At 42.6% G+C, this 27701-nt stretch overlaps 1 protein-coding gene across 1 annotated transcript; it reads left to right on the forward strand.

The window, feature by feature from the left end:
- Positions 1 to 800: 800 nt before the first annotated feature.
- On the forward strand, positions 801 to 27512 carry LOC6574262 (pneumococcal serine-rich repeat protein). Its single transcript, XM_002000281.4, has 5 exons — positions 801 to 1213; positions 9184 to 9584; positions 17113 to 17225; positions 23951 to 24230; positions 25665 to 27512. The coding sequence occupies exons 2-5, from the start codon at positions 9369 to 9371 to the stop codon at positions 27051 to 27053; spliced, it is 1998 nt and encodes a 665-aa protein (XP_002000317.2). The 5' UTR covers positions 801 to 1213; positions 9184 to 9368; the 3' UTR covers positions 27054 to 27512.
- The last annotated feature ends 189 nt before the right edge of the window (positions 27513 to 27701 follow it).

A 27701-nucleotide genomic window follows, 5' to 3' on the forward strand; every position in this document is an offset into this window, starting at 1 on the left:
TATTCGTCATTTGCTTTGCCTGCTGTCTGTTTTGCATTGGCGAAATACCGTCTGGGGATTTATTAGAGAATGAATCAAGTGCAGCAGCTGCGTATTATAACTGTAATATTATCACCCGAATACTATGGGCGACCGTTTATTTGTTTTTCTGTCTAGGAATTTAGCAATTATCAGGCAATTGGTAATTGGAAGCCCCGTTTGAATATGGTCTGTTCAAAAATACTTAATGGGTTTTATTTATTATTATTATTATTGCTTTTAATTAAAATATTGTCAATGTCAAACAGCTTTTTTAATGAAAAAATATTATGCGTAATTCGATATCTAAAAAAAAAAAAAATAATAATAAGCATGAATACATATACATGAATGTACATGCACGTATTTGAAAGAAGATATTTAGGGATTGAAATGACAAAAAACAAAAAAAAAACTAAAACATAAATTGCGAATTAATAGAAAAAAACGCGCCAATATCAGCAGCAACAAAAACAAAACATGCGACAAGCAGCGCTCAAATTCAACTGTTCAATTACAAATATTGCCAAGCCAATGACTGAGAGAGCGAAAGAGCCAGAGAGAGCGAGCGTAGGTGGCGTTCATTTCTCTGTGAAATGAACACAAGCAAGCAAATGTTGCGAGCGTGTTAAAACATGCAAGCGAGACTACCCTCGTACATGCTTGTGCGTGTGTGGCTGTGCAACATTCGATGCTGCTGCTGTGGCCGACTGTTGCCGACTCTACCGCTGCGACAGCGACTGCTGCTGCTCCTGCCGTTGCTGCTGCTCGGCTCTCGTTTTGAATTTCAATTTCAGTTTTTGACTCGCAGTCGCCGCCAACGGACGTGTGCGCCTCGCGTGTTTATTGTGAGAAATCAAAACGAATTGAACGAATACGAAACTTGAACTCGAACGCAAAAGACTGAACCGTGCGGAAAATGTGAATGGGAAATTTGTGAAGAGTGCGAAGTGAAATAATTGCAAAATCAACACAAACAAGTGCAAGAAATCAAAGAGCAACGCCAAGGGCTGTGTCTGCTTATCAACAAATTGAAATTCAAATAAAAACCAGCAAGCATTCAGTGCGAACAAATATTTCAAGCAATTGGATCTAACTTTGATATAAACAACACCCAAAACAACAAACAGCAGCCAACAGCCGCTTCTGCGAAACTTTTAAGTTTCTCCTATCGGCGGGCAGTAAAAAACAGCGGGTAAGTTGGCCAAACAGCGCGTGGAATAAAATGCTGCACGGCTCCTGAAACACAAACGAAAATGGTGGAAAACAAGTGCGAGCAGCTGGAAATACAGTTAGAGCTTCCAGCTGCGGATTAGAGCGCCAAAGAAAGCCAAACACAGCGGTGGGCGAGAGGCAAATGCGAACGGATGCAGCTTCATGAGTGGGTCGAGCCAAAAAGCTTATCAGCTGCAGCCAAAGCAGCAGCAGCAGAAGCAGCAGCAGCAGAAGTCGCAGCGACAGATTAACGCTTAAGCTTTAGCCGCTCCTCTCTCCCACTCCCGCTCTCTCTCGCACTCCCTCTGATTCCATATTTATGTGCTTAACTGTAAAGCAATTACTAACTGCTTATCGATAACAGATTATAGATCAATCCTATTATCAATGCAACAGCAGCTAAGCTCAAGGGAACTATAGAGCGAGCATTGAGTGTGTGACATATTCAAAAATATTGATAGAGTGGTATTTTAGTATTATTCGTTAGGTTACAGCAGAGAAAATATAATGAAAAAATGTTGGAAAACACTCTGAGAGAAATATAAAGAAAAATATGAAAGAGATTAAAATGTGAATTCTCAATTCTGGTACGCATAGTCCACAATCACTTATAGAGTTTATGGCCATAATGCTATAAGTTTCTTGTAAATTTTCACATTTTCTTTATGTGTCGATACAGGAAATGCGCTATAAGCAAAGTGAAATAGATATGGAAAATATTGCAGAAGTTAATTCAATCTATTTATAAATGTAGAAAAACAATAAATAATAATGCTAGAATGAAAAAAAAAATAAATAAATAAATAAATAAAATACATAATATGAAAATGTATTGTATATATAAAAATATAAAAAGATAAATTGTAAAAAAAATGTTGAAAAAATAATAATAGGAAAATTGATATATACAAAAATATAAAAAGATAAATTGTGAAAAAAATGTAGAATAATTTCACAAAGAAATCTTAACAACTGCTTTAAGCTATGGCATTTAATGCTGTTTATTTAGTTATCAATAAGAAAACAGTGTTTAAAAGCAATTGTAAAAGCAATTGTAAAAGCATTCGATAAAGTGCTCAAAGTTATTTGAAGTGTGTTTTACAGTTATTCGTTGAGATTAACACAGAGAAACTGCATTTGCCTAAGGCCAACGTCTTGTTTTAATTTTGTGAAAAGAAGAAGGAAAGAACAGAAAAAAAACCACAAGCTGAAAAGCAAACAAATCACTTCTAGAATAGAGAAGAAGATAGAACAACAACAACAAACGAGCCGACAAAAGCTTTAATTATAACCAAATAGAAAAAAGTGTAGAAAAATGAAGAAGAGCAAAGAAGTTAAGCATACAGCATAGCACTTATGTCATCTATAAGGTTGAGCAACGCACACAAACACACACACACACACATACAGAGAGAGGGAGACAACAAACACACACCTTTGTTTAACTAGCCCAGCGAGCTGTTTGGCTCTGACTCTGACTCTGACTCTAGGTAAAGTGTCAACAGTTTTTGTTTTACGTAAATTTGTTGAAATTATTAGCAGAAAGGGCGAAAGGGCGCAACAAGTGCTCTTGCCACATTTGGCGGCAAGTTCATTATTTTTCAGTTATTGCTTGACTTCTTCTGTCCCCTCCCCTCTCCCCCCACCCCATCCCGCTCGCTGTCTTTATCGTCGTCGTCGTCTGTTAATCCTTTGGGTAAATAAGCCAAGGCGCATAACTCATAAATTGCCAGTGCCAAAATCCAAATTTATGACGATGCGCGGCAGGCAAGTGGGCAATGTATCTGGCAGATACACACGCTCGCACACACAGGCGCGTATCTGGCAGATACAAGCGCTAAATGAGCTGTTAAGCGCGCCTCGTTGCAAATAAATAATAACTCAATCGCGAGCCTATGCAATAAATATATATGTATGAACTTATATATGAATACATATATATCTGGGCAAAAGGAGTGAGGCGGAAGAGGCAAAGAGTGTTGGCAAGTGCAAAATCTCAGTGCTGGAAAGCGCATTTGGCGTATGTTCCCCAAATTGAAATTTAAGTGCTACACATGTTTACCTTTACCTTTACCTCTAGCTCTACCTTTACCCTGCCCTGCTTCTTCTTCTTCTTTTTTGTTGGGCTGTTGCCGAGGCAAAAGGCTCACAGGATTTCCGTTTGCTGTTTGTTTTCAAATTTATTTGTTTGAGCCGCTCTCCCGCTCCCTGCCTAATTAGTATGCCCAGCGCGTTGTTTCAACTGAAATATATTTTAAAAAAAAAAAAAAAAAAAAGCAAATACAAAAACAATGAAGCAAAGGTAACTTGTGCGTGGAAAGAGTTGACATAACTTGTGACTCGTAATGGCTTTATTAAAGTCAGTTTGCGTGGGAATTGATCGCTCAGTGCAGACATCGTATGAATGAGCAACCGATAGTTGACAACGTCAGAACCAATTGTGAATTATAGCCGTGAGCGGAATGATTCGTCGCTGCAGCTGCGCCCCAAAGCTCATTCAGTGCGCGGTGTTGCCATATGCTAAGCGGCTTAGAAACAAAACACACAACAAAACTCTAAGCACCTTATGCAAATAGGCCAAACGAAAAGAAATCGCTGAGGAAAACAGGAACTCAAAAAGATGAAGTCAGAGCGAAACAAAAATGTACAAACAAAACGTACGCGAAAATTGTTACAGTAAATTTTGAGGCATGCGGAAAATGAAAATGAAAAAAGAAAAAACAGAAAAAAAAACAACAAAAAACTGAAGGAAAAAATCTGAAAACAAAATATTTGTTATGCGCTTGTAATTTTCTCGCAACGCAAAAAGCGAAAGCCGTGAAAAAAGGCAGGACTTACACGACTGCCAAGGGGCAAGCGAGGAGTAACAGGGCGAGAGGGGGGACGGTGCGAAGGAGCCACTGCAGTGGTAGGTAAATGCCGACGTTTTTTCGTGCTCAGCTGCCCAGAGAGCAAGAGAGTGATAGAGGGAGGGAGGGCAAGAGGGGAAGACAAAGTGAGAAGCGAGCGCAAAGAAAACAAACTTTATCGCAGCCGTCTCAGGACATGCTTACTGTAATTCCCCTGCCCGCTTTCCATCTCTTCCTCCCCACCTCTCTCTTTCTCTCTTTTACGCACTTTTGCTCTTAATGCTGAGTGACATTGATGTGACATGCCCGTCAACTGCTCTGCCGCTGCCTCTGCCCTTGCCCCTGCCCCTTCCTCTACCGCTGCTACCGTCTCCTTCAACTTGTCTGGCTGCGTCAACGAGGCGCGCTGCTTTATTTAAAAGTTTAGCGTAATGTGGCCGCAGGGGCAGCAGCAGAGGCAGCAGCCGAGGCAGAGGCAGCCGTAGGGGCGCAGCAATGTTAGTTGTGTGCTCCCCCTCCCCTCATGCTCCCCACAAACACCTCGACCGAGACTGGACAAGCACAACAAATAATAAATGATATGTAAACTAAGGCACAAGTTGCTGTAGGTCCTTATTTTATTTTATTTTTTCTGCTTATGGTTTGGGGCTAACGCATATTTTAGCCTAGATTTGTATTTTTTTTTTTATTTATTTATTTATTTTTTTTTTTTTTTGGTAATTTGTTGCTTGCTTTGGGCGCAAGTGCTTAATAAATCCAAAGCTGGTGGAAGCTTAAACTAAAAAATAGATAAGTTAGGAGCTCTAAACTTATTTTAAAGTTCCACTTCTCATTTAATACAGCGCGACTCCGAAACAAAGAAGTTTTTTGTTTTAGTTTAGCATTAAAGCTGCTGCACAAGATTAGATAAGTTTTTGACTAAAACTTAGTTAATGTTTGCATCAAACTTTGAATGGAATGTAGTAAGCATTAGTGATAAAATGCATTAAAATAAATATTGCTAAAGATAAATAAACATTTTCTTTGCTTACCTATCTTCTAATAAATAAACTAAAAATATGTAAGCGAATAAAACTACTCAAGTAGTTTATAATAAATATAATCTATACAGTTTATATTGTATGGTATTTTAATAATATTATACAACATTATAATCCGCATTTCTATTTACTATAATCTACTTTAGTAGTTTACAGCTGTTCCGTAATTAATCATATAAAATTATCGGCATACTATAAACTATGCCCATTATGTTCTAATCATGCTATAGTATTCGATCTCGCTCTTTGCTGGTCTCTGCTGCCTTTTGCCCTGTCCTTTAGCAATTTGCACTATATTCTCGTATTTCGTGCGTTTGCTAGACGAGGCTAGTTACATTTGTTCCACATATTGGAAAATTGTTATCCCGCAGAGCCCATAACACTTATCGAGCCCAGAGACCGAAGACCAGAGACCAAGGGACAAACGAACTACTAACTACATTAAATGTCTCAATTTTCAATGCCGAATGCAGTTTGGGTTTTTCTTTTTCTATCTTTTCGGTTTTTTACCTGAGTGGCACCCATATCGCTTACCTATGCCCAAAACGAATTAAAATTACACGTTCAGACTGTCGCGACGGTGCCAGAGCAAGAGAGAGAGAGGTAGAGGCAGTCAGAACTGTCGATCCTTGGAAAGAACATTTATCATTGTAGCTAATAAATGTGTTTCGCTTTCGGTTACCTGCGCTCGAGTCTCTGCTTCGGTTGGAGTGACCCGAAACGTGGTTTGGCTTTTCAATGGCAACGATTGAGTCATTTAAATGCGTGGCAAAAAATAGACAGCAGAGGAAAAACTAAGGCTGGAAAACCAACTACAACCACCCCGGACAATTGTCCAGCTAATTTCGATATTGCCTCAGACAATTTCCAATCGAAATTCATGTTGGGCACAATTCAATTATGCTTTCAGTCTCAGGCAGCTGTTGTTTTTGTCTGTTTGTCTTTTTGTCTCTTTGTCTCTCAAGTAGTTACATAAGCGACATAAATCAGCCTTGGGTGAAAGTGCTGAGAAAGTAAGTGGGGAGTAAGTGGGTTTCAGAACTAGTTCCATTGAGATATACTTTAATTGGGCAAGAAAGGGGTTGGCCAAGTTTAATTGCGATGCTCTAAGCAAGGAAAATGTTTTTGATTTTCCCAATCATTTTCCTCGAGTGCCCTGCGCGGCGTTATCATAACAAGCTGTGCGTGCAGCTGTCTTCAAGTAGTTTCCCAAAATGTATCTCAAGACCGACTTTAAGCCAATTATCTAATTGCTAGCATTTCACTTTGATTTGCTCTTATCAGAATGTCTGCGTCTTCTACTTATCCTTCGCTTCCTTCGGCTGCTTCGGCTGTTTCGCCTCCTGCTCCTGCTGCTAATTGCCCGACTGACTCGACTACTCACCTCGACAGGATTCTGATTTCCATTTCTGCTTCCTTGCCGCGTCGTCCAAAACGTTTCCGTTTCACGCTTCGACGGACGGCCAGTCCGTCCCAGGAGAACCTTTGAATGCGTCCCAGACTTAATCTGAAAACAAATCGATTTCGTTGTCTCGCCTGCAACGGCTTCAGCTTCAGCTTCAGCATCAGCTCCTTTTCCTTTTCCTTTGCTCTCGTTTATGTTTTTTTTTTTTTTTTTTTTTTTTGTCTTTTTTGTTGCCAACTTCAACACGATTTATTTCATTATTTTGCAGCTCTTGGGGTTTGCAGCAGCGCTTTTAATGGGCCGCTTTCAAAAGCTAATCAGCAGACAGAGTCTCTCGCTGTCTTTGTCTGTCTCTCAGCGTCGAGCTGCGAGACAATTCAATCGATTTCCAAAATAAAGGGGAAGAAAAAAAAAAAAAAACAATAAACTAAAGCTTAAAGTTGAGATTTAGGTATTGAGTTAAGCGCGAGCCTTTGCTTGCAGTTTGCTGTAGAAACTCAAGATTGCATTAGCGTTGCATTGGGGCAGGGTAGGGTCGGCTGAATCAGGTATAATTGATAAGAAATGTCAAGCTTGAAGCAGCCCAGCGATCTCTGCTCTATAGCCTAAAGTCACGAATTTTACAAACTCTTTAAGTTCATCTCTTAATTAAAAGTATGTTTATTCTCTTATAACTGAGTTATTATTTTACAGAGCATTTGTCAGTCGCTCACAAATCTGTTTTTTATATTTATTTATATATATTTTTTTTTCGATTTTATTTTTGTTATTTATTAGTTTGACTTCGTTTCAATTGCAATTCCATTCAATTCAATTCAATTTTCTTTACAACATTTCATCTTTGACATGTTGTGTGTGCCTCTCTTGCTCTCCCGCTCTCTAGCTCTCTCTCTTGTCAGTTTGTCGGGTTTGGGTCTGTCTGTCTAACCGTCTGTCATTGTATTATTTCGAGTTCAAGTTGGAATCTTCTTCTTCTTCTTTTGTCCAGTGCAACATTGTGTGTCAGATTCGCTTCGTCGTCTTCGTTTTTAATATCTTTTAATCTCCAATGTCAACAGCGGCTTACATTTGATTGCAAGACAACAGCAACAACAACAGCAGCAATTGTAGTTTTTTTTTTCTCTCTCTCTCTTGAGATCTTATCAGTTGGCTTGGCCTGCCTTCCTGCCTGCCTGGCTGCCTACCTTCTCGCTTGCTCGCTCTCTCTCGACTGCTCTCTCTCTCTCTTGCTCTTCAGCCAGCGCCGCACTCTCTGACAACTGTCAGCTCACTGTGCAGCTAATTAAATGGCCCAACTGGCAACATATGTTGCCTTCCTTGCATCCTCCGCCCCGCTGCCGCTCTGGCTGCGTCTATGTGCCTTGGCCTTACCCCACGCAGCAGCCGCAACAGCCACATGGACTCTTGAGCTCTTGAGTTTTCCCGGCTGTCAAGTAGCTGGCAGACAGTCGAGAGCTTAAGCCGCAACGTAATCCACATGGACTGTGGCAAGGCGAGATTTGGCTTTTGGCATTTTTGCATTGATGGAACCAATTTTGAATGCGACTGTCAAGTTTAACGGCATCCAGCCGCTGGCAGCTATCGATAGTAGCCAGACAATCGATAAGACTACCAGCAAGTGGCTTATAGTAGAGCAAGGAATTGAAATAGTCAATATTTATGTTAATGATAACGTTATTTAGCAAGAAGTTATCGATTGCAGTTAAATGTAATCATTTATCGATAAATCGAAACTGCTAAATAGGCGTAAACATAATATGAAATATATCGGTAATGAGCATAATACATATTATCCCATCTAACTATCATAATGCCAGGGATCAACTAATCTTAATATATTAGAAATTAACAGTTAATCTGTTATCCAATCTATACTTTAAGATATCTCTCAATTATCGATTACTGGCAGTGAAAACAATCGATGAAATTCGATCTGTGCATGAGCTGTGAATGCACTCATCAAACTGTACGCAATTCTCAATTATTTTGTCAGCATATGTGTGAAGAATAACAACAGAACCGCAGGAAAAAGGATAATAATAATCATAAAAAAAAGAGGAACGAGCAGAGGGGTTAAAACAATTGCCAATGAGTCGACAGATTTAGCTACAGGATTAAAAAAAGAAAAACAGAAAAGGAAAATGTATATATAGCCAACTGTAGGGCAATAAAAATGGAACGGGCTAAAAACAGGACACACGCACAACAACAACAACAACAGCAGCAACATTGATAGCATAAAGCCAAAGCAAATAAAAATAAATAAGTAAAAAATAGAAACGCATTAAACAAAATCAATAAAAATTAACAGCCCCGTGGCTAGAGAGACTCGGGGTGGGTTCCGCATAGAGGACACATTAGGAGCGTTGCATTCGCTTAGGGGTGTGAATGGAACGAGTCGAGAATATCCTCACAGTCTATATATATGTATGTATGCATGCATATTTGGACTTTTTGCATGTGCCAATGGAAGTGTGTCCAGGATCAGACCAGGCCAGGGCAGGCCATAAGCGACGCGTCGCGACGTGCCAAGCCCTACGTTGGCCAGATAATTGTGATAGACAATGCAGCGACAGCTGTGGCCAGCTGATGTCCTGGCCAGCTATTCACCAGCCTTGACTACATTTCCTTCATCTCTCTCTCTCTTTCCTTGCAGCGCCGCCGCCGTTGAGGGCTGTCCAGCGATGACAGCGATCAGGAAGCGCATTTGACACGCAGCCCAAGATCTCAACTACACACACACACACATACACAAAAACACTATCACACACACACACAATACACTCACCAAAATCAAAAACCAAAAAGCAAACATATTTCAAAAGTGAGGAGTAGCAACAAATGTGGAAAATGTTGGACTCCATGATGGATGCCGAGCTCTTCATGTTCGATTGCGACGAATGCGCCGGCATGCCGCTAGCCCCCCCGCCACAGTTCCTGATACCGCCGCCGCCGCGGCCGCCGGCGCTGGCCGAGTACACTGTGGTGCCGCAGGACTGCAACGAGGAGCAACTGGCGCAACAGCAGTGGGAGAGCGACGTCTGCCAGGCCATACCGGTGAGTACACGATTCAGCTCTTTACGGTTATAGCTAGCTACATATATGGCAAGCAGGGTTGCCACCCTAATGGACTGCATAGGGCTCACAGCTGTTGAGATTTTCCCCTTTGAAGGTGTCTCTAATTTATGTTGCCTTATTGAATTATTGCATTATGCATGCATACGAGCAACAACTACAATAATAGTAATAATAACAATGCGCCTTTCTGGCTGTAATTGGGGTGGCGGCGGTGCCTCGAAGCGGGTGGGTTGAACTGTGGGCGGGGCAGCGATTCATGGCACAAGTGCGAAAAGTTGAGTGTTTGACACTTGAACTGATTGTTGTGCATTGTGCGAGGCTGCCACGATTTATGGCATCTGATCAAAAATCTGTTGCTAAACGAGGCACGAAATGTTAAACACAAATTAACATTCTGAGGGCATGCAGATATGCCAATGAGAGCAGCAAACCACAGTTGTCAAATGCAATAAAGTGTGGTTCAGTATGCTGGTGCGTTCGACTTATTTCTATAAGATTTACTTGGTACATGAATAGCTGATCTTTAGCCTTAAATGTTAACTAGCTGTAACGCTAATAACAGCTGTTAACAGTTTCAGCAGCGATTGACTTTGATACTAACTTTATTTCAAATTACTAAATCTAATTTTAACAGCTGTTAACTAACAGTTCAACAGCTTTAAGCGCCTATTAAGAGTTGCTAAATAGCAACCACATCTAGCTTCAGCTGGGCATTAAAGGCTTCCATAGGTCTCATACCACATCCAAGCCTTTGCTGTGGCCTATTTTTCGTTTCACATGAAATTCAAGCCACAGAGCATTTCCTCCCACATTTTAAAGCCTTTTCAATGTGCAACTCATTTAAAAGTAAAGAAGACAAACAAGTTGACGCTTCCTCCTTCAGGTTCGTTTTTCTTGGTTTTCCTTTTGTATGTTATATATATATATACACATTTTTTTGTTGGGCTCACAGACAACCACAAGGCAACACTTTAAAGCAGTTTGCTCCTTGAAGTCCTGGCAGTTGCCACAGCAACAGCTGTTGCCAAAATGTATACGCATATACATATATATTTATAAATATATACAGGCAGAAAAAACGTCATCATTATGAGGCTGGCCAACCCAATCCTCCTGCCAACAAATTACAATAACAATGAAAAGTTAAGCGTCAGAGCACAAAAAGGACAACCCAAGTAGTTGGCCAAGGGGCGGTGTCGGAGGGCGGTTCCAGGGGGTTGTAACGTGGCAACATATGGCCATGCAAGGCGCAACGAATTTTCCGACCATCCCGAAAAACTCGCAGCAAACTTCAAGGAACCAAACACAGGGAGAACAAAAAAATATTGTTACAAATTATTTTTATTAAAAAATAAATGAAATGAGTGGGAAAAGTGGAAGAAGGAGAAACTTAAGCAAACGTAACCTGGCACTTGATCTAATCGCTGGCCTGTTTGTTTAGGCAACAGGCGGGAAAACCAGAGGAAAACTGAGAAGAGCAAAGCAAAACAAAACAAAACACAAGATCAAATTCCACATCAACACTTCAGATGGGCAGGCGGGCAGGGCGAAGACCCTGATAAGCGCATGAGGCTCACGTGCCCACAGATATGTGTGCTCCTATCTTCATATTTCCCATATATATACATATATAAGAATATATATATATAAATAAATAAATGTTCCTTTTTGGGGCAGCCCCAAACACGTCGGAAAACTCAAGTGTTTTCCACTTAATATTGGACATTTATGTAACAGACGAAAAAATTTCAATAAATAAAAAAGCAAATTCCATGTGTGTGGTCCGCAGAGCGCCAGATAGATAAGTAGACGCTATGCGTGTGCGTGTGTGTGGGCACTTGGGATTATCTCTCTTTCTCTCCCTCTCTCTCACTCTCGCTCTCTATCTCTGAGATACTCTCTGACTCCCCAAGTACGTTCCATTTGACAGTGGGTAGCTTCTGATTGATGCTGACAAATCAGATGCGAACATGCGCTTAATGTCAGCTTTAACGTGCACGTCTATCGATAGCCGCGTCTATCGTTTATCGAAATGCAATTTCATGCTTCCACTGACTGACATTCAGGTGAAATACGTTAGAAATCTGTGCGACAGCAGCTTAAATTCAATTGCCATCAGCATCAATTTAATGGATTAGCGTTCAAAACTGCCAGGGCCCAGGGAGCTGGGCGAGGGGGAATGTAGGGGAGGAGAGGGGTTAAATCGTGGCTCGGAAGTCTCAACATCTCATTCGTGGGTGTGGGTGTGTGTGCGTGTGCGAAATTCTCTCTCATCAAATTGATAAGTTTAACGGGAATTGTGCCAATTTGGCTGTGTGTGTGGGTGTGTGTGTGTGAATGTATGTAGAGCGTAATTGTCAACTGGCAAACGCAAAGAAGCAGAATAATATAGATCTAGACTCGAGAATGTCCTGTAGAGCTAAAGATAATTCAAAGTGAATATATATTAAATTACAAAGATTCTTAAATAATATTAAACTTATCAACTCTTTAATTATATTAGACTTCAAGGTACTAAGGATAGATTGAATTCATGATATAAAATGAGGAAACGAAAATCACATATCGAAATTCAGATACCTTATAAAGAAAGTCTATAAATCTATGCCATATGACAAAATCTAAGATACTCCATAGAAGTAAATGTAGGAAAGTTTTTTGGGAATTCTGGTCTCAGCATACCCCCCACTTGCAGACAGCCATCATACAGGGTATTTGCAGTCTTTAAAGTGGCAACAGCACGCAAAGGATTCGATATAGCATTAGCGGGGTAGCAAAAGGCATTCGGCTGGGGCAGCAATACGAGGACGACGCGTCAAACATACGAAATTAAATTTGCTGCGCGATGCGAGAGTCAAAAAAAAAAAAAAGAAAAAAAAGAAGAGGAAGAAGCAGAAGATGAACAACTTGACAAGCAGCAGAAGCAACAGAAAAAATAAGCAGAGCAGAAGCAAAAGCAAAAGCAAAAGCAGCTCACAGTGATTGCAGCTGGGCGTGGCAGCCGAATAATCCTTTTTTATTTCATTTCACTGCTGCCTTCCACTTTTGCCTGGGTCGCTGGCAGAAATATTTCAACTTGAGCTGAGAAATCGCTTTAAATAAGCAAAAGCTAAAGCGTGTTAAAGAGGGTTAAGTGAGGATGGTTTGGAGTTAGCTACTTGGGAGCTTGGGAGCTTGGCGCTTGGCGCTTGGAGCTTGGGTAGTGCAAATGTCTTGACATTGATATCAAATGTCGTGCGAATGCCATACAAAATAGTCGCACATTCCATTGTCTACAGAACGTTGCATAGTTTCGTAGTCTGCTTTTTGGAGTTCGCACGCTCCAGCTGCTGATGATGATAATGATGATGATGATGGAGGACGCTGGCGGCGAGGGGAGGGCGTGCATGGGCCCGGTTCAGAGGTTAGGGTGTGGCCTTAGGTTGTTGATGTTGTTTACAGTTGACACATAGCAGACACAGCTGCAGACAGGCACAACACAGCACACACACACACACACACACACACACACACAGACAGAGACGGAGCGAGAGAGAAACAGAGCAGACAACACAAAATGTAGAATTGTCTGGCGGGCTTTTCACAATAAGAAAATTTCATTTATAAATCCATTTCACATAAATACATATACATACATATCTACAAACATTTATATATACAAGTTTTCGTTTAGGCATCTGAGCCTTGCATAACAATTTAACTATGTTTTATTAATACTTTAAAGCTGTAAGCAAATATGCTGTACTTATTCCTGAGTAGCCCAGCTCTAACATTTTGATAACATTTCTGTTCCGTTTTGCGTGCTATATAAAAATATAAAAATATAATAGATTAATTTTACAAATAAATACAATAGAGAATATTGCATACATGTTACATAAATACTCTGTGCAAGCATTTATTTTTTTCATCTTTGCTTTAGTCGCTGTTCTTAAATATTTTTCAAGTCAGCTTAGATAACATAGGCTTTAACAGCGCATTTCTCATTTGAAAACTAACGCCTTTTTAGCTTAAAAACAACTTTTAAACAGCCTCAGACCGAACTCAAAGAAATAAGATCGACACATAGTTGGTGTAAAAGAGAGGGCAGATGCCGCTAGAACAACTGGAAATGCATCTCAATCACAAGTTGTTTCCAAACAATTGCACTGTCAAGTGGTTACAAAACTGCGCCAAGTTGCCAACATCAACACACACACACACACAGACACACATCGATGGGGGCGCTGGTGGGCGTGGCTGTGTGAGAACTGTCGATATGCACGTGCAATGAAATCGAAGTTGGCTGCCCCTGCCCCGTGCCACTGCAGCAGCTAGTGTTGAAAAAGGCGTTACACATGCAACGCATGTAGAAAACTTTTGCCATGTTATCAGTGTGCCAACTTGTTGTAGCTTTAGCATTTGCTGTTGCTGCTGCTGTTGCTTTTGTTGTAGTTGAGCCTGCAAGTGGCACGTGCGTCCACGTGCGCTGCAAGCCTCCATTACTAAGCGCCCAGCCTTGGCTGGCTTCCACAGCGCTGGGCATTGTTGCAAACTTTTGTGTTTTCATCAGGAAAATGAAAATGCGTGCGATGGAAAGCTGTATGTGAGGGCCGAGGGGCAGCGCAGGTGTAGTCCAACCAAACGATGACTGGCCCAAAGTGGCAGCTTTTTAAAGCCAGGTCAAGAGTCCCACTCAAAATATTCAGCTAAAAACGGAAAATAAATAAAATAACAAAGAGCCGTTGAGTGGCTAATCAGCGGCTGCTTTAAATGCTGTTGGCTTTGTGCCACAATTTCTAATGAATATATGTTTTTATATATATATTCATTTATATCTATTGTGTTTTTTTTTTTTTTTTTTTTTTTTTTTTTTATATAGCTTGTGCCTTCATTACTTTATCGCACAAGTTGGCAGCACGACGTTTTGTAGCTTCTATTTACTTTTTGGCTATTTGCCGGAGCATAAATCGTTCAAACTGTTATCGTTATCTGGGTGCACTGTTTGCCCACGGCTCTGCTTATTAATTTATGACTGCGGCTACCTATTCGCCCCGCCTCGCCTCTGGACTGGATGGAAAGCCTTCAATCAAACAACTCCTACTGGAAAATGCGCTTATCTGAGCAAACAGACGAAGCAGGGCGGCTGCTTGTTATCGATAAGACGCAAACAACTCTTTTTTCTTTTTTTTGTATCAGGGCAGAAGCTGAATTCTATTTGAGTAATTTTTTTTTATCTCAGTTTTCTGGTAGTCGGGGCTAATCCCCTTTTTCAGCTGACGCGCGGCTGTTGCGAGCCGGCGGCAGTCAAACTGTCGCAATGTTTGCCTTTTACCTTTTACCATGCCCCCTTTCCCTCTCTGTGGGCTGTCAGCTACTCATGTAGCTCATTTGGGTTTGGGCATTACAAATAGCTGAAACTCACTCACATAGATTTATCGATTATGAACGCCTGCGGCTGGAAAAGTAAGTGAAGGGACCCAAAGAAAATAAAGCAACAGAAATTTCATTATTTTCATCTCATACTCATAAGAGATCTTAAGATTCCAGTTGAGCCCAACCCTAGCTGTGCAGTGTAGAGGAGCTACCAAGCCAGGCATATGAGTTAACGGCAGAGCTATGATGAGGTATAGATATAAATATTGTTTACAATTCTATGGCATACCAGATATTCAGAAATATAATTCAGTTAGGAACTTTAAGCTAATTCGAGAACTATTGCAGCTATCAAAATAGGGGCAAATAGAGCTATCAGATAATATCAGCTCCGGAAATCATATAGTTATCACGCTGAAATTCGATACACATAACAGCCAAGCTGATTTCAATACGATTCCATAACTAATCTATACCATAACCTCAATCTTATGATATTCCTTGTACAATTTCGAACAGCTCCAAGCAACTTAATTGTCAACGTACCGCACTCAACAGGTCAGCAGTGGCACACAGCAATTGTCGCCATCGACCACTCCCCACACCCCACACGCCTTGCTTCGACACTTTCCAACACTGTGCCACGCCGCAGCTCATTAATCAATTTGATTACGCGCAATGAGCTTTGGGAGTTTTCTTTCTTTTCGTTTCTGTCTTTTTTTTTTTTTTTAACTTTTGACTCTCTCTCCCCTCTTTTGTGTGCCACACACTTGCTGTGGCGCAGCTCGCATAATTGTTTAATTTATTGTTATTTATTTGTTTGACTCAGTTTCGGATTTGTCTGTAAATGGCTTTCAAAACAATTTTCGTCGAGGAATGAAAACAAATTTCTTCAAAAATGATATGATAAGACGCAGCGTTTGGCATGGTGGTTTGGGTGGTAGCTGCCCGTGTTGGCCCCCCTGTCCCTACCCGCGTCCCTTACCCTTTCCCTTTCCCTTCTTGAATAGTTTAAACAATTTCGCCATGCGGCAATGCCTGTCAATATTTTTATAGCTTATCTCGCAATGAGAATGAAATTGGGAGCGGATTGTGTGTGTCTGTTATTGTTTGCCTTACTTTTGTATGCGCTCAGCTGTGGCATATTAAATGATTAATTGGCACCCAGAGAGAAATGGGGAGATAGAGAGCTGGGTGAGGCTGTGGGCACGGGGGTCAGATAGAGGCAAGCTGCTTCCGGGTGCAAAGGAAACTGTGTCAGCGCAAATAAATCAATGTGAAACTATTTATTAATAAATTAGTGTATGCACAAAAATGCAATTACGTATTGAAAAGCGACCTACATACGCACATCCAAGCACACACACACACACACTCACACACACGCACACACAGTCAGTTGCAGTTGTGTACACACTGGCCGAGGCGAAATTATTTGCACAGCTGTCAAAGCTTGACCTCAATTTGAGCGCAGCTTTTGTCTCGCTCTCACTCTCTCTCTCGCTTTGTGCACAACAAAAAATATTTTTCCAATGCATTTGACTGATTTATGTGCGTGTGTTTGTGCTTGTGTTTGTTTATCTTTATCTTTGCCTTTGTGTTCGAGCCAATGACAGGTGGATGCGATTTTCGTTGTTTTTCAAAAAGTTTTTCGACCACAAAAAGAAATCACACAAAACAATTAAGAGTAAAGTTTGTTTGACATTTTATCTTTGACAGCAAAAGCTGCATAATTTGAAAGTTTTTGAAAATAAAACTCAATTGATTTTTTGACCTCCATTTTCTCTTTATCTTCATTTTGCATGGGCAATTTTCACAGGTTTTGACCTTAATTTTGTTGATTGCCCCAAAGTTGCTGCTCCCTCTGCCACTCTCCGCCATCTTTAAAAATTCTTGCGAATCAAAAAAAAGGTTAACAGCGTCTTGGGCTTTTGTTTGCTATTCGTTAGGCATATTTACCGAAATTTTGTTGCTGTCGTCTGCTCCGCTTGCTCTTCTTCGCATGCAAAATCGGTTTGTGTTTGAGTTGCGTCGTGATTTGCATTGTCTTAAACTTTTTTTTTTGTTTTTGGTATTTTTGCTCCTACTTTTACTTTTCACTCACAGCAAAGTAATTTCAACTCACGCTCTTCTCTTTTTGCCTCTCTTGCAGATTCTGGATGCCAGTTTATACAGCAGCCAATCACTGGCCACCTCAGCGATGATAGCGGTTTTTTCACTGCTGCTGGTGCTCATTGTGCTCATCTCCTCGCTCTTCGTCTGGAAGTAAGTACACAGAAACCAAGAAAAAACAACAACAAAACAATTGTATGCTAGTCCAAAGAGTGCGAGCGAAGCAGCATGCATTGCTTGCGCTTTAGCTAATTAAGTGCAGCTCGCCTGCTCTTTCGCAGTTGCGCGGGTTCTTGTCTTGGCTATGTGCTGAGGTCTGGTACGTGTCAATGCTAATGCTCGGCTGCAATGATCTTGGGCATGCTGCGAGCTTGACTATGGCTCAATTTAAGCCAATTACAGTTACAATTACACACACACACATACACCCATAGTCATTCTGGACTGTGGCAGCTTTTCTGGTCTTTGCTCGACTTTAATCGCGCTTTCGAGCACCTTGGTCAACTGGCTGCATGGGACCACACAGAATATTCACAGCCTTAATTAACTATAAATGAGTGTTGCACAACGGCAAACAGAAAAATGCATAAGCCATAAAAGTGTTGGGTACCCAACAATTTAGCGCTATATGAAAAATGCATGAAATGCGCAAAATGTACAATCCGTTTCAACAATATAAACTATGCAGTTGTATATGTGCATTTATAACAGTAAAAACCCATTTGCTAGAGTCACAAAAACAAGCAAAGCGAACGCAATGGTGGCCAAACGAAAATTAATGTAGTCTACTTTCCAGTGCTGACCTACATGAGTGTGTTTGCTTGTGCTTGCATGTGTGTGTGTTTGTGTGTGTGTGAGTGGGCGCACTCTTAAAACCAAAACTAAATTAAATTGAAATTTTATACACAAAAAGCAAAAAAACACGTGAGAAAAGTGCACACCCACACACACACACACACACACACGCACACAGCTACATCAACTTTTAAGCCGAGCGCAAAAAAATGAAATAAAATAGAAAATAAAACAATTTCACCAACAAATAGCTAAAAAAAAAAAAAAGGCCAAATGAAATTCGCAGCCGAAAAAAAAGCCACAGCAAAGGCAAACTAAAAGAGAGCTCTAAATAAAATATAAAAAAAACTCAGCTCACATAACGGTGCTTGGCTCTAGTTTACATATGTAGTGCATATGAGCGGGTGAGAGCAGAGTCCAAGGAATTTTTGCACGCACAGCAAAGAGAGTCAACCCGAAATCTGGGGGTTAGAATAGAGCAGCATTAGTTGTGAGAGCGAGAATGCGAGTGTGAGAGGTAGAGTGAAGAGCGTGTGAGGGGACAGAATGTGTTTGTACGTTTTAATGGGTTAACTAAATTTAGATGCTTTTTTCTTGCGTTTTTTATCTGCTCTGTGTATATGAATTATAGCTAAACATTTATTTGATTTCACGACTGTGCGAACTTTACACTGGCATGTGGAGCTTAAGAGTGCGAGAGGAAATGAATACGAGGAGAGACCAGCTTTACGATCTTCCAAGCGAAAGTTATGAATGTGCGCATGTGTGGGTGTGTGTGTGTGTGCTTTCTCTTAAAAATTTAATTTCCTCTCAGCGCGCTTCAAGTGATATGCAGCAACTCTTAAAGCTGTGCCCCTCAGCTGCTGCTGCTGCTACTTCGCATTAACATCAACAAGTGTTGAGGTAACATGTTAGAAAGGGACCGCAAGCACATTCGATTTGGCTGGATATTCATGGTCCTCTTAGTAGTAGGAGTAGGCGGTGGGTAGCTGCGGCTGCTGAGCAGAGCAGATGAGTTGCTCCAAGCGCTTTTCATACATATTCATTAAAGTTTGCTGACCGCACGAACGCACAGGCCGGATAAGTGGGCGGCCCCGACAGGGGCGTGGCAAAGTAAACAGAGCTAAGCAAACGCAAGCAAACTGTTGTTGTTGCTGTTGTGCTTCATCATTTCTGAGGTTATGGCCATGACCAGGACACACACACACAAACACACAGAGAGCCCGAGAAGTATCTTTATTATACACACACGCACACGCACACTCACACACACACTTGTCTATGTATACAGTTGGCAAAAGCTGCTGCTTTAAGTGTTGCCCCAAAAACTTGCTCCATTTGCTATCTGCATGTGCGTGTTGCGACCTCTGTGTGCGTGAGTGTGTGTGTGTGTGTGTGAATGAATGTCCAAAAAAAAAAAAAAAAAAAAAGCAGGCAAAAAATGTAGAGCAACAACAACAACAACTTGAGTCTAGCGCCATTTTTGTGGCATTTATGATGTGGCACATTATTTTTGCCTTTATGGGCGCCAACAACAAATAAATATAAATATGAATGTGAATACACATACATAAATGTATATTTATATGCATGCGTATGTGTGTGTGTGTGGACTATCGTGTTGCGTGTGGCAACAACAAAGCGACATAGAAAACCTATAAATAAAATAGCAACTAATTTTATTTATTTTACTTTTTGTTTGTTCTTTTTTTTTCTGCCTCTGCCATATAATGGAAATAAAATAATCGTAATGTCAACACATAAAAGCCGAAAAAACAACCTTGTTGTTGTTGTGGGGTGTGAATACCAAAATCAAATCGTAATTTTAGGGCACATTAGTGGGCGTGGCACGAGAGATAAACTATTTAATTTGCTCTTTAGTGCGCAAATTAAAAGTCAAATGAAATTAGAGTGCTGGAAAATCGTTGATGCTGATTCATTTGCAACACTGAAATATTGTTTATTTTTGGAATATTGCATCTGGTGTTGGTAGATTTTCTAACTTGGCTAACATTTTGTGCTAGAAATATCCTTGAGTGGAGTTTAAGCCAAGTACTCAAACAGTCTCTTGAACATCTTTAAATCACATTATCAGTCCAGTCTCAGTTTAACTGACCAACTTTGCGAATTTGCCTCATCAGCAGCAGCCGAGATTTAATGCATATTTGCGCTTTGGGAATTTTTAAAATATTTTTTCATGAAACTCTCATAATTACATTAAATTTTGTTCTTCCATTTTTGTTTTTGCTTGTAAGCTGAAATACCAAAGCATTTAGTATGTGGATTTTTTTTTTTTTTTTTTGCGTGCCATTAATGGCATTTATTATGAGTCCATCGAGTCGCCTGTTCATAATTACCTTAATTATTTTAATAAACCGCCAGAGAGAGCTGCCCACTCCGTGGCTCTTGGCCAACTTTTTTGTGTTGTTGCAAATGTTTGCACATTGAACTTTATTAATTGCATGAAATGTGCGTGCATGCAACACGTGTGGCAGCCAGCTGCAGGGGCGGCGGCAGGAGTTGGCAAAAATCTGAAGCGCTTGTCGAGCGGATTGTTAACATTGTCGCCAGTTAATAACATTTCAATAAATAAGCTCGATTTTATGCAAATAATTGCATATGAAATGCCAAATTGAAATTAAAACGTTTCCGCTGCACTTTCAACTTGCTTCTTTTTTTTACAGTGTATTTTTCACTTTTGTTTTGCTTTGTTTTTTTTTTTCCCCCTTTACTGTTTTATGTTAAAGTCAAGGGCACTGCCGTTTGCCCTCGCGCTCATGCATATTAAATAGATGGCAACCCTGGCAACAGTCTTCCGCAAAAGTTATGGCCCACAAATGTGTATGTATGTGTGTGTGTGTGTTGCCATTAATGTTGACTGCCTCTGCTAAATAAATAAAATCAATTTTGGCTGCTTGCAATTTCATTTGCCTGTCACGTGCCCTCGCCGCGGCGCTAAGGCGAGGCCTGGCAACCCTGGCCTTACTTAGGCAGGGTTGCCCCGGCAATTTTTCATCAAGTGCAGACCCTTAAGAACATGTTTAACTTGCTTTACAGAGTTTCGCCTCGTCTTCAATTTCAGCGCATTAATTTGTGAAAATCTTTGATAATTCATTTGTTTGCCCAATTATAACTTGATATAGCCTATTCCTGATGTAGCTCGATTCGAAGTCTAGGCAACCCTGGTGTCAGCTGTTGCATGCTGCACCGCAAAGCTGCGGTTTGTGGCTCATCTGGCGGCTATTGCGGTGCACTAGACAAGCCCCAGCCAGATATCTATTCATGCTATATATATACATATATATGTATCTATTTGTGCTGTAATGGATGCAGACAATTAAAGTTAATGCAAACCACAGCAACTCCCAGTCAGAGGCCATTTGCATATCAAAGTGAATGACTTTTGTTCTAGCTGTTGCTCTCGACTCGCACCACACTCGCAACCCTTGAGCGGCAGGAGTGTAGTTCATAAATAAAAGATACGGCAGTCGTAAGCGCCTCGCCCCCCCCTCTCCCACTGCCCAATCTGCGAAATCCCTCTAAACTTGAGTCTTATGCTCTGTTCTGTTCGGTTCGGTTCGAATTGGTCTGGGTTAGGGTTTGGGTTTGTTTTAGTTCCACCCTCACGTACAATCGCATTGTTGTTGGCTTGGCAACATTTTATTGTAAATTGCTTATGCCAAAAGGCAACCCTTGACGCTTGCCCCAAAGGTATGCCGCATGGGGCAGCTGCCTAAGCACCCCCATCTATGCCATAGATATGTATGTATGTATATTTAGCCATTGGCTTTTCTTTTGAGCTTTCTTTTACGCGCTGGCCAAAGTGTACGACACTCCAGGGACGCTGCGTCCATTGCCATGGCCGGGCCATAATGTTCAGAGAAATCAAAGACGTTGCTTAAGGGTTAAAGCACACACACACACACGCACACACACACACAGAGACATGCTTACACACTCGTAGCTGCGTTTAAACTCTCACGCGTTGATTTCATTTTTACGCCTCGTAAGTGAAATGAAATGAAATAAGTCGAAGCAAAGGCAAGTCGAGTCTCTGCTCCTCCTAGCCATTGCTCTTTTGTTTTGCTTGCTCTGGCTTGTGCATCATCTTGCGGCATGCCACATTATTTAATTTACTTTAAAGTATATTTTACAAGGCACGCCGACAGCCAACAGCCCGACAGCCCGACAGCCCGACCGCCTGACAGCCTGACAGTCCTCCACTCGCATGTGCTAAGCAAAAGGCAAACAGGCTGCCACAGCCTGCGACAGCGACTCTTAACCTCAACACCCGCCAGATACCCTCTCTGCGTCTGCATGGAGCTAATGTGCGTTAACCTGGCTTTTGGCTTCCCGTTACAGCTGACGTTTTTATTAATAAGCAGCAAGCGAACTTTGAGCACATTTGAATAGATTCATAATTATTTCCGCTACTCCTCAAGTTATTTAAAATTTAGTTTAAATAAGAGTAAAACTCGGTCTCTATCTCCCTCCTCTCTCTCTCTCTCCCTCTCCCCTATCAATACTTTGAATCCCTTTGCATTAGTCAAAGCGTATGCGCTCGTCGTTTATGCCTTTTCTCCGGCTCGTTGCCCTAAAGTAGGCTAGAATTTGTAATATACATATACATATATGTATGTGTGTGTGCGTGTGTGCGTCTGTGTGTTCTTCTGTATTCCCACAATCAAATGCTCTGATACGACAGTTGGCTTTCGCTTTTTATTTTGTGTGCAGGCGAGTTTTTACGAGCGACTTCCGTTTGACAACGCAACATGTTTACCTACAAGACATTACAAGGCTGACAGACAGTGCCCGCCCCCTGAGCACGCCCCTCTGCCCGCTCTGCCCATTCACTACTCATACATTTTGTATACTTGGCTCTGGGGCATGCTACGTGGCGTCAATTTAATTTTACATTTTTCATTATGCTTATGCTGAGAGCGTTTCCCAGCTGAGAGTTTGCCATATGCCAGGAGGCTGCTGAGAGTGTGCGTCTCTCTCTCACTCCCTCTGTGTGTGTGTGTGGGTATGTGTGTGTGTGTGTGTTAGCTGTTAGCTGATGTTGTCTTTGCCATGGGCAACACTTAATTATGTTCATTATTTTCATGGCACGCGGTCTCAAAACGTCTTCGACTTTGTTTTGACATCCTTCCTTGTCCTTGTCAACTGCTTCCCTCTCTCTCTCTCTCTCTCTCTCTCTCCCCCTCTCGCTCGCTGTCTGCCTGCTGCTGCTGTTGTGGCTTATTTAAATTGAATTTTATGTGGCCCACTTTTTGCAGTGGCTTTTGCTTCTCTTTTGCCTTTGTCGCATTCTTTATTAATCAAGCTGCTTGGGCTATTTGCCAGGGACTAAATGAAATATTTGCCGCTGTTTTGCTTGCGCTCGTGTTTACCTGGCCCGCACCGCCCGACCCACGCATTGGCATTTATCATGGCTAGCCACGCCCCACGCCCTACTCCCTTTTCCCGTCCAGTCCGTTGGGCGAGCTGAGTTCATGTCAGAGCCTTCCATTTTGCAGCCATTACAAATCGATTTATCTTGGCTCGTCTCTTGGCCTTCAGCTCCTGCTGCTGCTGCGCCTGCTCCTTCTCCTGCTGGAGGTGCTGCTACTGCTGCTGCTCCTGCTTCTGCTGCTGACCGAAAACTTATTGCTCTATTAAGCGCAGCGCGAACAACGTCATCAACGTCATCGTCATTATCATTGCCCTCTCCTCATATCTTGTCTCTTCTGCTCTCTCACTCTCTCTCTCTCTCTCTCTCATTGCTCTCAAGGCTTGCTTCATTTATTTATGACCAGCTTTAAGTTAAGCTTTAAGACTTGACCAGGCGCATCTTATCTTCTCTTTCTTCTCTCTCGCCCTCTCTCTTTCGTTCTCTCGGTCACAGTCTCATTTATTATTTATGTAGCCTAAGCTTTTCCTCTTTCTCTCTCAGTTACAGACTCATTTATATCTGCTTAAGGATCTTTCTCTCTCTCTCTCTTATGCTTGCTCTACTTGAACTTAGCCTTAGCTTAGTTTAAATATGACTTGAATTTAAAAAATAATATTTATTAATCAATTAAATTTCAACTTTCTTCCAGAAACAAGCGAAAGGTACAGAACCTTCTACCCTGCAAGACAGCCACGCGTGGCACGCTGAACGGCACGCTGCCTCTGGGCGGCGGCGGGGGTGGGCACAGCGGTCAGCACCACCACCTGGCATTGTATGAGGATCCGGATGCGCACCTTGGCCACCATCGGCCGCTCGTGGTGCGGCATCATCAGTATCAGCACGCGCACCATCATCTCCAGCACCAGCACCAGCATCCACATCATCATCATCACCATCTTCAGCACTATCAGCAGCATCCGCACACAGAGGTTAGTATTTCGTTAATTCGTGTGATATTCGTATTGAAATGATCCGACAACTTACCCGGGTTCATGTTGTCCATTTGCCAAACTGTTTAATTGTCGTGCAGGAAGTTTACGTTGATTGTTGATTCCCTATTCAATTCATTTCTTTTCCTTTCTGTTCTTTTATTTATATTTTTTGTCAGGATTCGATGTCAGCTCCAATATCACGACAATTCCTGTCAAAATAGTGCAATGTCACTGTCAGCGTGTCACTCAGCCACATGCGCGCACACGATTATTCAATTCAATTGTTCAAATTGCGTAAAGTGAGACCAGATTTCCTCGTGCCTTTATTCGCAGCTATCGATTGTTCTATTGCTGTTGCTCTCTCGCTCTGTTCACACTTGAAATCTGAAAGAACTCTCACGCACACACACACACGCACACAAATCATATATGTATGTATGTGTGTATCATATGCATTATCTATTTTGCCTCTGGGTTTAATTCTCGTGCGTCTTTTGTGCCATTTTTACGACTCTCCCCGCCCCGACGAAACACTTCTTTCCGCTCTCTTCTTCCTCTTACTCCACTTTTGTGCGCCTTATCATATTTCTTGATACCTCTTTATGGTCCACTTTTTTCAGTGTGTGTGTGTGTGTGTGCTAAATATGAAGTGCGTGTTTATTTTATTGTCTGATAAACAGCTCCTTTAGGCCACGCTAGCAGGATGCACATCCTTGGCTCGGCTCGTCTCGTCTCAATCAATGTTTTACATTTTTGGCTGCATTCCCTTTAACTGAATCCTTTTCTGCGTTAACTTTACGCTTTTCATGTTCATAGCATTTTATTTGCTTTAAGCTTCGCCGTCGTCCTACTTCGTCCTGTTTGGTCCTGTTTACACGTTCCGTTTGACTCTGCATATTTATTATTCATTCCTTGCGGTATTCGCTGCTGCCTTTCGTCTTTGGTCGGCTTTGCGCTATTTCAACAACTTGTGCTTGCGCTTTACGCTTACCATGCTGACAAATACCCTGTAAAGCTGCTATGTGGGGTAGAGGGTATATGTATTCCTTTTTGAGCACATATTCTTAAGCTGTTTAATTCTCATATGAAAATCTAAACTATACCCTGTAATGACAGTAAGAGTCGCAGTGCTTTACAAATACCCTGTAAATGGTCATTATCATCTGGCATTTCACTTTACTCAAGTAACTTTTAGGCTGCAGCCATTTGCTATAGGGTATTCGCCAGTCGAGCATGTCACCAGATTAGGGTATTCGCCAGTCGAGCATGTCACCAGATTCTACTGGGTCCTGGCACATTTCACGTTGTCTTAAAGTTTGGCCCGAGGCTTTGCCAGCTGTGTTTTCTTGCGTAAATCGCTTACCACAAACCAAGAGAAAGTTCTAACTAACTCCGTCTCTCTCTCTCTCTCTCACTCTTTGTCTCTTATAGCTGCTGCAGGGCAAGAGCATACATTATCCCAGCGGTTATCCGATGACGCGCTCACCGCCCTTCCTCGTCAGCTCCTCGCCCGGCCCGGATCCCTACCGCTCGAATGACAACGTCTACGAGGAGCTCGGCCCCGGCCGCGTGGACTCCGATGGGGAGTCGGAGCCGCCGCTGCACTCGGACGACGACTTCGCCGAGGACGAGCTGTCGCTGCCAGGCGAATGCAGCTTTCACAAGGAGGCAAACAGCACGCCGCTAACGGGCGCCGCTGCCCCGGCCACGCCTTATCACGAACGCGCTGCGGGCAGCAGCACCAGCAGCGCTGCCGTTGCGAGTGCTGCCGCAGCAGTTGCGGCCACTGGCAGCCAGGTGGCGCCACCGCCACAGGAGCGGCACAGCGTGCTCAGCTCGAGCTCGTCGACGGCGCACGATGCCTCCACGGCCAGCGCGTCCACCAGCAGCAACCCCCACAACAGCCACAACAGCAGCAACAACAACAACAGCGACAACAATGAGCTGGCGAGCGGCGGCCCGCTGCGTCGAACGCAGCGCAGTCGGCAGCAGCGCGCGCAGGACGAGCTGAACAACAGCAGCTCCACGGCGGACATTGCGGATTTGGCGCCGCTGTACGACAATCGCAGCAACATGATGTCCCTCGGCTACTTGGCCCGCTCGACTGCGCCTCAGTTCTACAACACGCTCGAGCACGAGGTGGAGCGCCGCAATCGGATTAACGCGCAGCTCAGCCAGGCGCCAGCGCCGCCGTTGGCGACCATCTACCGGGAGCGCATCCGCTACCCGAGCGTGCAGCAGTATGCGCCCAACAGCGCCAATGGCCTCATGGCGGCCACGATGCGAGCGCGCACCCAGCCCCGGCTTCTGGATCGGCGGATGCCGGCGCATCAGCATCAGCATCATCGCATTCACGCCGCGCCGCTGGCCACCGAGCCGGCCTACGGGTATGCGGAGCCGATGTACAATGCCAACTACTACTACGACAGCGCCGGCGTGGGGCCCGTGGGCGTGGCTGCCGGTTCGGCGCGGCCCTATGCCTCCACACTGCTGCCCACAGCGGCCTCCGACTACAGGCAGCCCTACGGCGACTCGAGCTTTGGCTCCGACTCCGGCTACAGCCACCACACGCCCGCCAGCTCGATTGGACGGCAGGACTATGATCTGGCTGAGCCGCAACTGAAGCCGAGTAAGCTAAGCGCCGCGTTGAGCTTTGGCTGGCATCGGTCGAGAAAGTCCTCCGGCACGCCCACTGCTACAGCGACGCCCATCGCGTCGATCAGCAGCAACGAGGCGACCAGCCCCAACAACAACAGCGCCTGCTCCACGGTCACCTCGCAGCTGGACAATAATAATGCGAGCAGCCTGTCCCCGGCGTAGATCGGACAGGTATTGCACATACCCAACCAGACTTGAGCCAAAAGTGTATATAACATAAGAGAGAGGGAGAGGGAAAGATAGAGAGAGAGAGCCCTCTCCCTCTTCATGTACAGCCAGCTAGCAATAGTTCCTAGTATCTAAGCCCACTTCTGTATTTAGCCAATAGTTCAGTGTACTACAGACAAGTTCCCAACAATCTGTCTCTCTCTCTGCTGCGTGTACATCGTAAAAGCAATAGCCGTAGATAGATATGCTCTAGCTAGGTACTCCGAGCGCCCCCTCTTCATATGCATATATCCTATTTGGGGGCCTGCCATACATAAGTTAAAAGTCAGTTTAAATTCTAGATAACAAAGAACTTATAGCGCCTAAGTGTTTTTCCAATGTGATTGCCAAATTCTACAATTTAAAATAATGAACAACTGAAACAAAACAAACTAATTTATAACGTAATTTATGCATAAACTAACTTTTTAGTGTCCAACCTTAAGTCTATGTAATTTTAAATGAATTTTTAAGCTTTTGTTTGTTATTTTAGTTCTTAAGCAACTGACAAAAGGATGAACAAAATGAAAGAAACGACAAAAAATACAAAACGAACGAAAACAAAAAAAATTTAAAATCTAAAAAAAAAAAAAAAAACAAATA

This window comes from Drosophila mojavensis, unplaced genomic scaffold, assembly GCF_018153725.1.
Source record: "Drosophila mojavensis isolate 15081-1352.22 unplaced genomic scaffold, ASM1815372v1 contig_277, whole genome shotgun sequence".
NCBI lineage: Eukaryota > Metazoa > Arthropoda > Insecta > Diptera > Drosophilidae > Drosophila > Drosophila mojavensis.